Source organism: Merops nubicus, unplaced genomic scaffold, assembly GCF_000691845.1.
Source record: "Merops nubicus isolate BGI_N331 unplaced genomic scaffold, ASM69184v1 scaffold16466, whole genome shotgun sequence".
In the NCBI taxonomy this organism is placed as follows: Eukaryota; Metazoa; Chordata; class Aves; order Coraciiformes; family Meropidae; genus Merops; species Merops nubicus.
In genome coordinates, this window is record NW_008615757.1 from 1 (window position 1) to 15168 (window position 15168).

Consider the following 15168-nt stretch of genomic DNA (forward strand, 5'->3'; position numbering starts at 1 on the left):
GAGAGACACTGCTGTGGAGCCACACTGTGAACTGGGGGAGAGACACTGCTGTGGAGCCACACTGTGTCCTGGGGGAGAGAGACACTGCTGTGGAGCCACACTGTGAACTGAGGGGAGGGAGACACTTTGCAGTGGAGCCATGCAGGACAAGAGCCAGCACAGGAGGGCAGGAGCTGCCAGGAGAACCATGCTCCTCATGGTCCTGATTCACACGGACACGAGCAGGGTCTGGGTCATGAAGTACCTAGGAAAGGTCTATGCCACTGGCAGACAGATGACTTCTGTGACCTGGAAAGGGTGGCTCCTGAGCCCTGGGGCTAGCAGTCCCAACTCCTGGGTCATCCCAATTACACCACACAGAAGTGTCCCCATGGCATCTCCCCTCCCAAGGAGAGGACACGTATGTCTGTCTGCAAGGGGTGGAACTAGAGGGGATTGCATATGAGAGATCTTTTTCCTCCCCCAGGGATTTCCCCAGCTTGTTACCTGTGTGGAAGCAAATCCACCAAATGCATTTCTTTGCCCACTGAGCCAGTGCACGAGCTTGCTCACTGAGGGTTCATTGAATGCCACCTCTGGCGTGGAGACACGAGCCAGGAGGACATAGGCCATTGTCTCAATCATAGAAGAAGACTCTTCACCACTGGAATGTGATGCCAGCAGCTCTGCTGTTGGGGGAAGAAGCATATGGAAGAACAGTAGATCCTATGAAGGTCAGCTTCTGCCCTGGCTCCCTCTGGGGACTGTTCCCTGTACACCTTCACAAGTGCACGTGCCTTTCTAGGGCACCTCAGAGGGCAGGAGCCAGTCCCTCCTGGATTTGTACTCTGGAAGACCAACCACCTATGACAGGTTCCCTTTCTTCCTTTGAATGCACAGAGAGATCAAGGCCCAAAATCCTGAATCAGTTCCTGTAGGAAACAGTTCCCCCTGGAATGGATTGACCAGAAGCTTTTTGTATGAAGTCCAGTCCTAGTCCAGCCCAGCTCTGTGTAGGTCCAGAGCTCTGTCCCTGAGCTGCAGCAGTTTCTGCTCCTGCATTTAGCTAAATAATCTAACAGGGCTCTCTGTGCTGAAAAGCCCTAGGGCTCATTTCCAGTCAGTGGTATCTGCTCTGCAAGAACTGCTCACACCTTGAGGGAGAACTGATGGCTGGCTCCCAGAGGAGCAAGACTGTCCATGGTGCCATCCTCACCCCACACTGCATAGCCCAGCCCAGTTTAAGCTGGAGCTGGGCTCCTGCCCATGATCCAAGCTCACGGGCACTGAATGCATCTGAGCGTGGCTGAATATTTTGCTGTAGTGAAAGCAGGGAGTTAACCAAAATTCAGGTAATTTAGCTTAATTGTGGCAGCATAGACATCGTCTGCTGTGGTAAAAATGTGAAAATCTGAGAGGTTTCTAAATTCAAAGTCAGTTTTCAGAACAGGCTGCCCAGGGGAGTGGTGGAGTCCTTTAAGATATGTAGATGAGGTGCTTAGGGACAGGGTTTAGTGATGGGCTTGGCAGTGTGGGGTTAATGGTTGGACTCCATGATCTGAAAGGTCTTTTTCAACTGAAATGATTCTATGATCCTATCCTCTCCCCCTTTTTTAATTCTGTGTTCTTTTTCAGTCCTGAGTGTAGTTCACTATCCTGCCAGATGAACAGATGTGTGGAAGAACTTCCTTCAGCCAATTGCTACCATCTGTTTAACCATAGGCTTAGGTGCTTTGAAACCCCCACTCCACATCCTCTTTCAGGACAGAAGTCAATTTTTTTTCAAAGCTGAGGAGACAAAAGGAAGATCCAAGTTCAGCAGCACAACAAAGAAAGATGCACCCACCCACACCCCTGAGCAGTCAAAAGGTTTGGATTCTGCAGGGAAATGCCACGACCAGCAGCTGAACAGACAGGGTGAGGCAAGTTTCTGCTGCATGGTCCCTTGTACTGAGTATTGCTGAAGGAATCTGGGAGCACCACAGCTCCAGTGTGTACTTCAGCCACACAAATGAAGCGTGGCTCACCTCTGCTGCTGTTGATGAGAAATTGTTCCCTGAGCCTGACAAACACAGAGACTTTCCCAGCTTCAATAAATTGCCATTTGCTGACACAAAAGCCAATTCTAAGAGGAGTTAAATTTTACAAACTACTGCAATGAAACCCTACAGAGATCAGACCTCAAGCACAGTCATTATCTCTAGAACTTCCAATCTCCTAAACAACAACAACAACGTACCAGTTTCCTTCTCGAGCATATCCAGGAGCTGCTGCCTCATTTCCATGTCCCTGGTCAGTGTGAAGACATAAGCCATCAGAGCCTTGACATAAAGGCTTGTCTCCTCAAGTGTCACATTCCTGAGGCAGCCTAAGGCATTGTCCAGCATGGTGTCCTGAGAGATGAACCCAAAGCCAGTCAACCTCCTCTGCCCACTCCTTGTTGTGGAGATCCACCCCAAACCCTCAAGCATCCCAGCTACATCCTTGGTGTGTTTCAGTGCTGGCACCTCCCTCAGGGCTGTGGAGCATGGAGTGGCCAGAGCATCACTGCCTGGGGGTTCACAGTATGGGTGACTGGATGGTGAATTTGATGGGGGATTGTTAATACACTAGAGGGTACAGCTTTAGGAAGCATCTGGAATATCAGCCCATCCTGGCTGGAACAGTCTACACCCAATTTGAAGGTCACTGGTTTTATTCCAGGTCTGAAGGAGAGTGAGTTGCATAGATGAAAGGTGGTCTTTTTTTTCTCTCTTTTAGCTATGTTGGCCAGTTTAATAGAAACTATTGCCTCTACCTGCAAGCCCTGAGCTGTTTTCAGAGACAATTGTTCCCCTGGAGCTGCAGATTCCTTTGCTGCAGGTCAGGCCATTTATATTAAGAACTCCTTACCAAGTGAAAAGATTATGAAATGAAATGAAAATGAAAAGATTGAGCTTATTGTGTACAGAGGTGGGATATGCCAGAACCTTTCACAAATTCAAGCTGGTTACTCCCTGAAACTACAGACCTGGGGAGGAGTGAAGGCTGAGCATGCTCCCAAGCCCTGCAGGGCTCTAGGTGTGACTTACATTCTTCTCCAGGGGGAGCTCCACCAGCGTGGCAGTGACATAGGCTGTTAAGGAGATTGTGTCGTCCACACCACCCTGCAAGTCACACACAGAAACATCAGAAAGGGGCAAACCCAACTGCTGCTTGTCATGGTGTAGCCACTGGAACCCTCTGTGGGTGGTGTACCTGGGAGAGCACAGGCTTGCCTCTGGGCAGTCCTGAACACGTGGGGACTGAAGGAAAGCACTCCAGGCTCACTTACTGAACAGCAGGAAGGTCTGGTGTTGAGAGCAGCCATAGACACAAGGCAAAGCTGCCTGGTATTTCATGTGGGCAATTCTGCACTTTGGTCAGTCTGGATTTTGGGGTTTTCTCCTAGATTTATCCTTTGCCCTTTACAAAGACAAGGCACCCAAGCATTGCCATGCTGCATGCACTGTTTGGTACCTGAGCACTAGGGCGTGCTCACCAAGGCTTTGGTGTGTTCCCAAACCCTGCAGGGATGGTTTCAGGGATGCCAGGCTGCAGAAGTCATACTTTTGGGGCAGTGGAGGGACAACTGTGTCTTCAGATAACCCCAAATTAGAACACAGTTAGGCCTGTCTGGAGAGTTTTGTGTGTCATAAGGCACGAGAGAGAGAATCCAGCCAGGGTATTCTAGATGAGCACCTAAATACAAAAATCATCCTCCCTGTGCCCTTCAAGTGCCTTGGCACAAACAGCCACGGTGACTTTTGGCTAAAGTAAAAATGAAGAAAGCCTGGAAGAGATTAAACTGTCACACAGAGAAGATGCCTGCTGGTTTAGTCCACGCTTTTGCATTCTGCTCTGGGCAGCTGCCTGCAGGGACAGTGCTTTGTGCTACGCAGGGATAGCACATGGGGCAGCAACCCTGTGCCCCACAGCGTGCTCCTGCTCCCTCTGCCCTGCCTGGCAGCCAGACCTTCAGGTCGTTGTTGAAGAGCTTCCCCAGGCTCTGGAAGCAGCCGCTGGGCAGCTGGTGGCCGTGCAGCCAGCGCTGGGCGCTCCGCACGTGCTCCGGGTCGATGTAGATGTGGGAGCTGGCCTGCTGGAAGGACCTGGCCACAAACGCCGTCAGCCTGCGGGCAGAGCAGAGGGGGTCCCACCTCACAGCCAGGAGCTGGTTCGGGCAGGGGGTTTGGGGGGGTGGCTCTGCTCACTCACCACGTGTTGCCCTCCTCGTCGGCTGGCCCGAAGGCGCTGTAGGAGCCGTCGGGGTGTCTGTAGAGCAGCTGGCGCTGGTAGCCTGTGGGGACAGGTGACACAACGCTCAGGGAGGGGTCTGCAACACCTCAGAGCATCTCCTCCCTGTGGGGAAAAGGCTTCACTGCAATCAGCTTCCCCAGGTCCCACAGCCAGGGGCACCGAGGCAAAGCTGTCCCCCCACGGTTCCCCAGCGTCAGCAGGGCAAGGGGCGGCTGCAGAGCACCCCTGAGCTCTGCCCCACTGCGGCTGGGACGTGCCAAGTGTGGGGCATTAGCCCTGCTGTCCTGCAGCCTGGTGGCATGCTCAGCCACCTCCTGCCTTCCCGTGCCCCAGAGAGCCCTCGAGGGCACCTTACTGTGAATAAAAGAGCCTCAGGAGAGAGGGGGAAGGCTCCTACTAGAGGGGACCCAAAAGCCCTGTTGGCTTTTCAGCACTTCTGCTAGCACTCAAGAGAACACTTTTGATGGGATGTACAGAAAGCAACAAGGCCATGACTTTTAAGCTCTGAGAGCAGAACACCATCTGCATCTGCTTGCTGTTCTTCCACCCTCCACATGGCCTTGTAGGTTAACCCTCTGCCTTGCCTTTCTGCTGCCATTCTCCTGGAATTCTCCTGGATAAGCCTCCCTCTCCCAGACACCTATCCCAACTTACAACTCAAGGGAGAAAGAGGGAAGGAGAGGGAGTAAAATCCCATCCATGGGAGGCTGCTGAGCTGGCAGCATAGAGGGATAATGAGACTGACAGGATGAAATGGCAAAAAGAGACACAGACACTAGTGCTGTATTTAACTCAGATTATATTGGCCAGAGCTGACACACCCTCACAATGGGTCCTAAAACATGAGGGAACACTAATCTGCCAAACCCCTGTCTAGCCCCACAGGCCACTGCTCATTCCAGTTAATAGCAGCTGATGCTCTGTTTCCACAAGGGGCTTCCATCTGCCTTGGACTAATAAGGGAACAAACTACAGGCACCACATAATGATGGAAACCACTAATTACCCACATCCTTCTCACAAGAGCAGCCTCAGTACCTCAACAAAAGGCAGAGACAGCAGTCCTGTTTCTTCAGAAATGTGCTTTTCCTCCCATGAGACATTTCTCAGTGATACCTTCCTTTGCCACAGCCCTGGCAGTGCTCCCACTCCTGCCCTGCCCCTCCCCACCAGACCAGTGTCCTATGGTCTTGATTTATAGCAGAAGGAAGAAGGACAATGTTTACCTGTTTTCAGGAATTTCAGTGCATTATGTTTAATTTCTGGGACCAGTTGTTTAGTCTTGTTCAGGTACTGGAGTATGAAGATGTTTGGTGCAAACAGGACCATGTTCTGCTCCCCACAGCCAAAGGGCATCTGTAGCAGCCGGTCCAGATTTTCAAGTGCTGGGCCCATGATGTCCCCTTAAGGGCAGGAGAGAGGAAAAGCACAGACATTTAGCAGTATAAAATGGACTTTTGCCTTCTCTGAACCCTACTGGGGTCCTGGAAAAGAGCCAGCTCCTCACTGAGCAGAGGTGATTAAGACTTCTGCTGACCCCTCCTGCATTCAGACATCCCAGAGAGGGAAGACGTCGTGGTTCTGAGAGGAGGGAGGGAGTGTGGAGCTTGAAGGGGTCTGAAGAAAGGTAGAGTTGTCATTCCTGAGTGGGTATCAAGGAGGGAAAAGAATCCCAGAGGCAAACTAGATGGAAATCTCCAGGGATGGTTTTGGTTCACTTAGGTGGATAGCAGTGTCAGAGAGGATACCCCTTTTTGTGCCTTCTCCTCCAGCCACTTGAGGATCCCCCAGGATCACTCCTTATGAGAGGGATAAACACTGACAAAGATGACTTGGTCCACATTTCTGAGGCCAGCATCACACCCCTTACAGTTTATCTCACCAGGAACTGGGTTGATGCCCCACTAAGGGCAAAGCATTGTGCAGGCTCTTCCCAGGGGGACCCATGAGCAGGGAAAGCCTCTCACCAATTGCAGAGAAAGTGGCTCGGCCAGATCCCTCCAGCACTTCTTCACGCAGAGTCAGGGAGAACTCTTCAGAGATGGTGTTATCTGAGGAAGGCAGAGCCCAGAAATTCATCACACACAAGTGTAACATCTCAAGGAGACCCAGATGAGGCTCAGTGTGACATTCATTGAGTCACAGCAGCTGAGACTTGCAAACAAATGCATTAATACAGGAAACTTTGCCAGAGAGAAGGCAGACATGGACAAACTACAGTGGTTGTTCTCCCAGGCAGGGATGTTGCCATGAATGCTTGCTCTTGGACAAATATCCCCAGCTCTGAGTGTTGGCAGTAGCCTTGTCCCTTCCATCCTGATCAATAGCACTGAAGGATTTTTGTCCCATACCTGCAGCACAGAGGAAGGCGTTTTGGGTCTTCTCTTGTGGGACACCTCCTGGCTGTGGGTGGAGGAAGAGTACTTCAGGTGGAGCAGGCAGGAAGGGAAGTCACCATCCCTCAGCAGACACCTCTGCTCTCAAGAAGAGGCTGAACTTCCTCTTGGCATCTTGCTAACAAGGTGTTCTCCACCTTGGGGTGGGACTGACCTTCACAAGCAGAGGTTTTATCACCGTGTCAGTCTCTCCTTGTGAAGGTGTCACAGCAACCCTGTTACCACACAGGCTGTGGGACTCTTCTGCCACGCTGCTCACGGTGACGTTCACCTGGCCTGCAGGGAGCACAGGAGCACACTGCTGAGCTCTTGCTGTGTGTGAGCAGCAGGACCAGGCACGCAGGGGCAACCAAGCTCCTCCCCTGGCACCCCTCCCTCTGCTCGGCCTCACCCAGGCTGGTGGCTGTCACGTTCCACACAAAGGTTTTGGCTTCGTTGGCACAGAGGCAGCTGGTGAACTGGCAGCCTGGACAGGGTTCCACCTGGAGCTCTGGGGTCTCTGTGAGGGTGGTGTGCACCTGAGGGTGGGGGAGGTACAGGCAGACGTTGGCCTGGTTAGTAGGCAGTGCACAAGGGAGCAGACACTGTGGCTCATGAGGTGCAAGGCTGAGTTTTGTGGCCCAGATGCCAGCACCAAGGGCTCCTGAGAAGTTCATGGCTTGCCTTTGAGCTCATCTCTCTGCTCTGATAGAGGCCATGTAACTGTGGGAACACTTACCTGGATACAGTCCTTCAGGTAGTTGAAGACAGTGGCTTTCAGGCTGAAAGTCTCTCCTTGGATGACAGAGTATGGCAGCGACAGCTCCACAAAGAAAGGCTGGAAGACCTTGAGAGTGGTCAGAGGAGAGAATCCAAAGCCAGCATCAGCAACACAGAAGGTGTTTGCGTTCCATTCAGTGATGGTGTCAGGGACAGCAACTTGGAGAGACGCTTGCCCATCGTCCCTACAGCAGGAAAAGAGAGAACTTGCTCAGAAGCAGCCAGAAGTCTTCAGGGGTCTCTTTGGGGAAGGGAGATAGAGGCTGTTACTCACCCAACAGGGACCAAATCCCAAATCCAGGTCTCTGGGAAAAATGTCCTTGGCTTTGGCTTTTTCTTGTCGTCAGAGTGAGGTGTGGAAGGAGAATCCACAGCAACACTGTCTGCCAGGGAGCAAGTGGTAACTCAGAGAACAGCACACAGAGCTCCAGGTGAAATCAGTTCTCCAGCCCCAGGCACACCCACACAAACTGCAAGTGCTTTGTGACCCCAAACAAGAGTGGACAGGGTTGGTTTGGGACCTCAGCCCGAGGGGGATGGAGCTGGAGGGAGCCTGAGGCTCAGCCTGAGAGATCCAGCAGCTTTGGTCTGGATCCAGGGGCAGAGAGCACGTGCTGCTCAGGTGGAGTGGTCTGTGAGAGTGCTGGCATGTTTCCTATGGGAAGGGCAGACAATAGAGCACAGAGATTTGAGCTTTTAGCTGTGATTCATCAATCATTCACTGAACTGGACAGGAGCTTTGCTGTTCTCCTACACCAACAAGAGACACAGCAGGATGAAAGTCAACCCCCTGAGCTGCTGCTTGGCCAGAACTGGGAGAGGAGAGCCCCTCCAATCATGGAGCTGGATGTGTCCATTCCTTACCAAGAATGTTGTCATCTTTCTTAAGATACTTCTTCTCAAACTCTGGTCGCACACAGGAAACTGGTTTCTTGATCCTAGTATTGGTGAAGATTTTCATGCGCAGTTGCTGGGAAAACAAGACATTAAATCACTGATAAATGAAAGGGAACAAGGAATGTTGAGAACATCTCATGATAGCAGGTATCATAAGGGGGCTGGGGGTAGCTGAAACGCTCTAAACCACTGCTCATTTATACACATATGCATCAACCTACAGGCTCGGGCTCTGGGCAGTGCTTGAGGAAGGGAAACCACCTCCTGAGGGATACTGGGGCCAGTTATCACTTCACAAAAAAAGTAAATGCCAGGTAGCTCTGTCCTCCCTATGCCTGACCCTAACACTGAGACAGAGCCAATGTTCTGTCAGAAGCAGCACTTCTTGGCTCTCAGTTAGCAGATGTTATTGCTGCCAAGACGTCCTTGTACTTTTTAGTGGACTAGTTTGTCAGTTGTCTGGACAGTCAGCTACAAAACTAAGTTGTGCAGGACTTCTTTTTATTGAAACTGCTTTGAGGAGAAGGAAGTAGAGACTCAAGGAAACATAGAGAAGTTTCCAAATAAAATAATAGCCAAGTGGTGATTGGTCAAAATATGGTGAAGCACTCAGGTCTTACTGGGATGTTCTTGCTACTCCCTGTTTGTAGATAAGGTAGATATGGTTAAAATTAACCAAGTTTGTTCATTTTAACACTGTTTTTCTCTAATCAGGGGGTGTGTTCTATGTTTACTCCTGAGTTTTGTCTCTTCCCATGGTCTCCAAATGGGGGTGGCTGTGTTGAAGAACAAGGCACAGATGATTTGTAGCAATGAAAGTTGGGGCAGCTGAAGTGTGCCAAGACTAAACTCCTGTAGGCACTCAGGGTGGCACACTGGCAACTCCTGTCTCAGGAGAAGTTCAGTGGAAGTGCAGGCACTCACCTTAATCAGATTGAAGACATCTGCATCACTTTGGTACCACGGTCCTTCCATCCGAGCCTTTTTGTGGAGGCTGGGCTGCTGGAGCAGACAAGGGTATGACTCAAAGTCTTCCAGATGATAAGGGAACCCTCGTCCTCCAATTGTAAAGCTGTCCTTAAACAGCTTCTCAGACAGCTGCAATGGAAACACAGGTCTTCCTAAGGAACTGGCCAACAAGCATGTGTAGAGGTCAAATGGTGAGGTGGGCTTTGGGCTGAAGGATTTGGGGGTTAAGTTGGACCTACTGGGGCAAAATTCCATTTCAAAAGTTTAGCCTCACTGCCTGATGGAAGGTGGCAGAGCAGGAAGATGTGAGGAAAGCTGCTAAGCACAGATTTCCAGGTGGAAAGCACAAACATCTCTTGGATCCTGCTCTTCCTGCCCACCCCTGGGCCATGCCACAGCCACCACCCTCAAGTCAGGGGCCCACAGTGCAGATCTGGTGTGTGAGGAACGTGGTCACCACATGACTGCTCAGAAGAGGCCACGGAGGGGGGATGCCAGGGCAGCCACCTAGCGCTGTGGGACACCTGGCAGGGTCTGGGGGCTGCCTCCTGCCAGCACCCGAAGCCAGAGGGCAGGCAGATGGTAGGGGGCTGGTCTCAGCAGGCTGCACTCACTTTGTCTGCTGTTAGGGTGTTGTTGTACTCCAGGAGGACACTCTTGTCAACAGCTCGGACAGAGCACAAGGACCCTGGAGCAGCCTTGAGCTCCAAACTGACTTTTGATCCTGGGACTTCCTCCTTGTGTGAGAAATCCAGTGTCACCTGCAAAAGAAGATGGGGTCAGAGGCTTAGCTTTGGGGAGTGGGACCCTGTGACTCTTAGATGTCTGGGCAGCAGAGGCAAAGACAGAGAACAAAGTGGGGGAGGAGGCTGAGATGCTGAGACAGAGCCTCCTGAGAACCCACTGGAAAGGTTACAGGGTTGCAGTGCCTACAGCCCAGCCAGAATTCCTCCTGACCACACAGCCAGCACCCCCTGATCCAGAGCTGCCACGGGGAGCTGAGCAGGAAGGCTTCTCTTCTGTATAGGGAGAATGTGGGGGGCAATGTGTTCTCCAGTCAGTCATGGGTAACAGGAGGTGAAAATGGAGTTCAAGGGGGCCTGGTTTACTCCTTGGAAAAGGCTTCTCAGGCAGTGCTGGGGGGGCAGGAGTAGGAACTGAGGGAAGAATGAGGTTACCTGTTTTGTTTCCCAGCCAAAAATACTGAACATGTGACATGTACCCAGCTCACACCCCTTGGCTGAGATGAAACAAGACCAGGCACCACAGCAGGCCAGAGAACATCAGTGGTGCTACCACACTGCTTGTGTTTCTGCTCACCTTGTGTCTAAAGCACTTGTCTACTTTGAACTCTTCCACGTCAGCCACGACCTCTCCATCCAAGAAGAGTGCATACAGCAGGAGCTTGACGTTGGGCAGGTAGTCATCACCAATGGCCAGAGTCAAGGAGAAGGAGCCCTGCAGACCTGCACAGGACAGCAGCAAGGGAGTGAGTTGAATCAGTCAGTTGAATCAGCTCACTGGGGGGTGGCACAATAAGAATCAAAAGAGAATTTCATCATTTTTACCTGCAGATAAAAACATCCTGCATAGACACTCACAGATTACACCAGCCACTTCTTTGGCTCACATTTGGCAAAAGTGTTCCTCTGCCCTACTGCACATTAGCTAATCAGGCAAGCTAAACAAACTTTTTATCTTCTCCAGAGGTACAAGCTAGCAGCAAAGTCATTAGGTCATATATTAGATCAGTTTGAGAAGGAAGGAGGACAGTTGCCTAGAAGGACACTGAATTTTGAGGAGACTGTGTTGGTCTAAAGAGATGGACCACCCCTAAGAACTCTGTTCAGTAGGTCCTACAGGAGTAACACCTGCACAGATTGTCACTGTGCTGTGGGGCACTTCATGTGTTTTACTCACCTTCGTGCTGGGTGATGGGCACCTGCTTCTCTCCACTGGAAAGGATCTTGCCTTTTCCTACCACCTGAAGGGCAAAGAGAAGAGCTGTTCAAGGGCCTGAGTTCTGACAGCATGAGGAGAGCAGGAAAGGAAAAGAGAAGAGAGAAGGACATCTGACACGTTGTCATGGAAGCTCCTCTGGCAGGACACGACCCAAAGACAGCAGATGATCTGCAGAGATGGTGACATAGCTGGGAAGGGAATCGAGAGGTTTTGGTTGGGCAGTGAGGAGATGTGGTCTCCTGCAAAGACAGAAGCACACCTGAAGCCAAGGGCAGCTGCTTTTAAGCCCCCATGAACTGTAATCCTCACATCACTAGTGTGCAGCACTTTTTGACCATACCAATAAGCCCCATTCGAGTGACCAAGACAACCATAAGCTCTCAGCTAGGGGGTAGTCTCACCCTTGCTTTGGACCCACTTTCTTGAAAGTGGACTTCATCTGAACTCGGTGACACAACTGTGGAGTGCATTAAGGTGTGAGTTCAAGCCTCTTTTCCTGCAAACACACAGGCCAAGGGGGGTCAGCTGCCCCAGAGGTTGCCTCTTGGTTTATGGGCAGAGTGCCACAGATGCAGGTGAAGGCTGTGGCATACCTGCTGGGAAGAAACCAGGCTGGGCTTCCACTGCCACCCATGGGAACGTGACAGAAAGTGGGTAAATGGCAGGCATCTGCCAAGCAAGCTTAGGTCAAGGCACAAAGGAAAGCAGCTGAAGGCTAGGAGCAGGTCCAGGAACTGGAGAACAGGAAGACTGGGCAGAGCAGAACTCACAAACTGACTCACACTCTTCTGGGAGCAGCTTACCCTTTCCTGTGAGTACCTAGGTGCTGGGTGAAGAGGGTAAAATGCCAGCAAGCCTAACCTTGCCCTGAGATTCAGCTGTCTTCTGTGCTCACCAAGTAATAGAAAGTAATGTGGTCTCCTTCAGAGCTGAGTTTGTTGTGGTCGAGGATGTAATCCACTTGCACTTCCTGCTCTTGGTCACAGGGCAGCACATCATCCCTGGCCTTGACCTCCAGGAAGCTGTTGCTCTCCGAATAGAAAGGTTTCAACCAGTGGAAGCCTTCGTTGACTCCTGGTTGACTTTCAGCAGAACCTTGCTCATCATCATCTCCCAGGCTGTAGGTCCCCTTCAGAGCACAAACCCACGAGGTGTCAGTCAGTACAAGGGAGCTTGTGCACCTCCTGAAAACCTCCTCACCCGAGCTGCTGGCAGACCACGCATCTTTATGCTTCAAATACTTTGTTTAAATGTCATTTTAAGGTCTCTTATGAGACTTTCTCTTATGAAGCTTTAGCAAAAATCTAAGTCTGCTAGGTTTGCCCAGAATCACGTTTTTTCCCCTTCATCTTTCCACAGGGCCACCCCTCACAACAGACTGTAAACCCAGCACAGCACCCCTGGTCTTGTTTTGTGTTTCCAGTTGTTTGCCCAGCAGCACAACAGACACCACGACAGCTTTGGGTGGTGAAGTTCTGCTTCTCTAACTCACAGCTCTGTGGGCAACAGCCATGGGCCTGGGAATGAGAGCTGGAGCCTGTCCCCAGGCCCCCTGAGGACAGAAATCTACCTCCTAGATTACAGAATCTCTGATCACCAAGCCTGCCCAGCCTCACCCGGGGTAAAATGGGAGCTCAGGGAAAAACATCTGGAACAAGAGTTGCAGTCTTTGAGAAATGGATGGCAATAAGAGGTGGGGCATGAATCCATCCATCCACCAGCTGCAGCAACACAGGCAGTGGGGAGCTGGGGGTACAGGAGGGCTGGTCAATGAGCTCCAGTAGGATCAGAAACTATGAGGAGAAGAAGCCAAGTGCTTCAAGGTCTGATGTTGAAAGAGGGCTCAAGAGCAGCTGCTTGCCAAGCTGAGCCTGGAGCAGACCTGTGCTGCTGCAAGTTAAGGGCAGCCACGAGAGGAGGGGTTCAACAGAGACAGGTGTCAACTGCCACTTCTGCTGAGCCAGCTCCACGTCCCAGCGTGGAGGAAAGGGAGATTTCCTCTAGGAATTATTCAAATTAACAGATGTTTTTGGTGGCATCAAAGGAGAATGAGGGAGGAGAGCAGCAGAGCAGCTCTAGTGACCATTTGACTGAACTTCTGCAGCACAGCCTCCAGCTTCCCTGAGGAGGTGGCACTGGGGAGTAATTAAAGATCCTTCTCCAGACACAGTCAGATGAGATCAGGAGCCACACAACTGTGCTCCAGACCTCAGGATTCTTCCACTTTCTATCCCTTTCCTCAGTCTACCTTCACTTTGTCCTTTCCTGTGGCTGATATTCACCTTCAGAGAAACCATTGTGCTGTTCCAGCTGGTGGTGTCCAGGGAGAAGTGGGCTTCCCCATTGTCATCTGTTTGGAATGATAACTCTGTCTTCTCATCATTGACATCAACGATGAGGTAGATGGTTTCATTTCTGAGGGGAGATCTATCACTGTGGCAGAACATCTGCAGAGAAGAGAAGGGGGGAGGTTAACACCCTGCTGTGCCACACCCAGAGGCAGTGCCAGTGCTTGGCATTAATTGTTTCTCTCATTGGGCTTCCTCAGCCCTTTTAGCTCCCTGGCAGGTTGGAAGGATTCAAATCCAAGTGTGATAAAAACCCCAAAGCAACAACGTGCAGCTGTTCAGAACTATAAATAAATGTCAGTGCAATCAGATGAGACACCTACACTGGGGGGAAAGGTGATTTTCTCACATTCTGGGCTGCTTCTTGGAGATCCTTGGCAATCATAAGCAGTCTGGTCTCCAGCAACTTAACTCTTGTTGTTCCTTGCCCACCTTTGTGCTGTGGTTAGTACTGGCCCAGGTGAAAGTGTTTGTAGCCCCATTGGGCAGCAGTGCTAGCATCACCCAGGTCACTGGAGTCAGTGAACTGATGCACAAGGCTTTAGTGACCTCTGCCAAGCCACCATTTGTCTTGTCTGAAGGGAATGTTGTGTCCCTGCTGCTGCCACCCCCATCCCACATGGCTTTTACTGCACAGACCAGCTTCAGGAGCTACTCCTGGGGAAACATCTAGAGACTGCAGCTGCCCCACAGGGAATAAACTAGATTAGGATGGGGAGAAGTTGCTTCTGCAGGAGGCTCCAGCCATTGCTGGGTACCAGCAGAGCAGTGCCTGCTCTCCTGAGGGTGGTTGCTTTCTGCCCACAGAAGATTAGACCTGTGACATAGCAGAGAAGGGCTCCACAGTTCCTACCTTCCCTGTGTAGGGCAGGCCACGTTTGTAGAATGGATGGATGTTGATAAACTCTATAGTCTTCATCCTTGCTGCAATAGTGATTCCAGACAGCCCCAGAGCCTTTACCTCTGCGTGGAGAGATGAGGAACCTGTGAGACCCTACTAGTGCTGTTAGGGAAGCAGAGGGCAAGAAGATGCTTCAACACGACCTATGATACCTACAACCTCTAAATTCAGGAGAGAAAACACAGGGTATGATTCCCACAACCCTTCTGGCCCATGATGTATCATATCCTATAAACACTTATTTCTTTTATCAAGGACAAAGAGAATCTAGATGCCCTCAGTTACAGCCAGCTACACTGTCCATGCCCAACACTGGCCTGAAGGACCCACCCAGTGGGACAGCTGGGACAGCAGACACCTCCAGTTGGCAGAACGAGGTGCACACTGACCCTGCCACTGCAAACCCACCTCCTCAGAGCCAGTGCTGGCTCAGGCTCAAGGTGCCTCTCCTCACAGCAGAGGGTGCAGAGGAGCCCTGCCTCAGAGCAGGAGCCCCTGGGCAGGGACCCCCTGTCAGGATGGGGCACTGCAAGGCCTGGTGCAGGCTCTCCATGGCTACAGAGCTCTGCAGCTGCCTGAGGAACACCATGTCCAGGCAGTCACTGACAAGTACAGGCGTGCTACTGGAGATGAGGGGTGGAGAGGATTTGGTGATATGGTGATAATCATAGAATCACAG

The 15168-nt window shown here is 51.4% G+C and overlaps 1 protein-coding gene across 1 annotated transcript; it reads right to left on the minus strand.

Annotated features, from left to right (window-relative positions):
- Positions 1 to 486: 486 nt before the first annotated feature.
- On the minus strand, positions 487 to 14551 carry LOC103775190 (alpha-2-macroglobulin-like protein 1; the record flags this gene model as incomplete). Its single annotated transcript, XM_008942635.1, has 20 exons — positions 487 to 668; positions 2219 to 2372; positions 3051 to 3125; positions 3974 to 4130; positions 4216 to 4297; positions 5484 to 5660; positions 6225 to 6308; positions 6609 to 6660; positions 6808 to 6929; positions 7045 to 7171; positions 7372 to 7597; positions 7687 to 7795; positions 8277 to 8382; positions 9234 to 9407; positions 9893 to 10039; positions 10599 to 10744; positions 11199 to 11262; positions 12136 to 12369; positions 13523 to 13687; positions 14442 to 14551. Coding segments are annotated over 20 exons (2693 nt in total), but the record flags the coding sequence as incomplete, so codon positions are not given.
- Between the last annotated feature and the right edge of the window lie 617 nt (positions 14552 to 15168).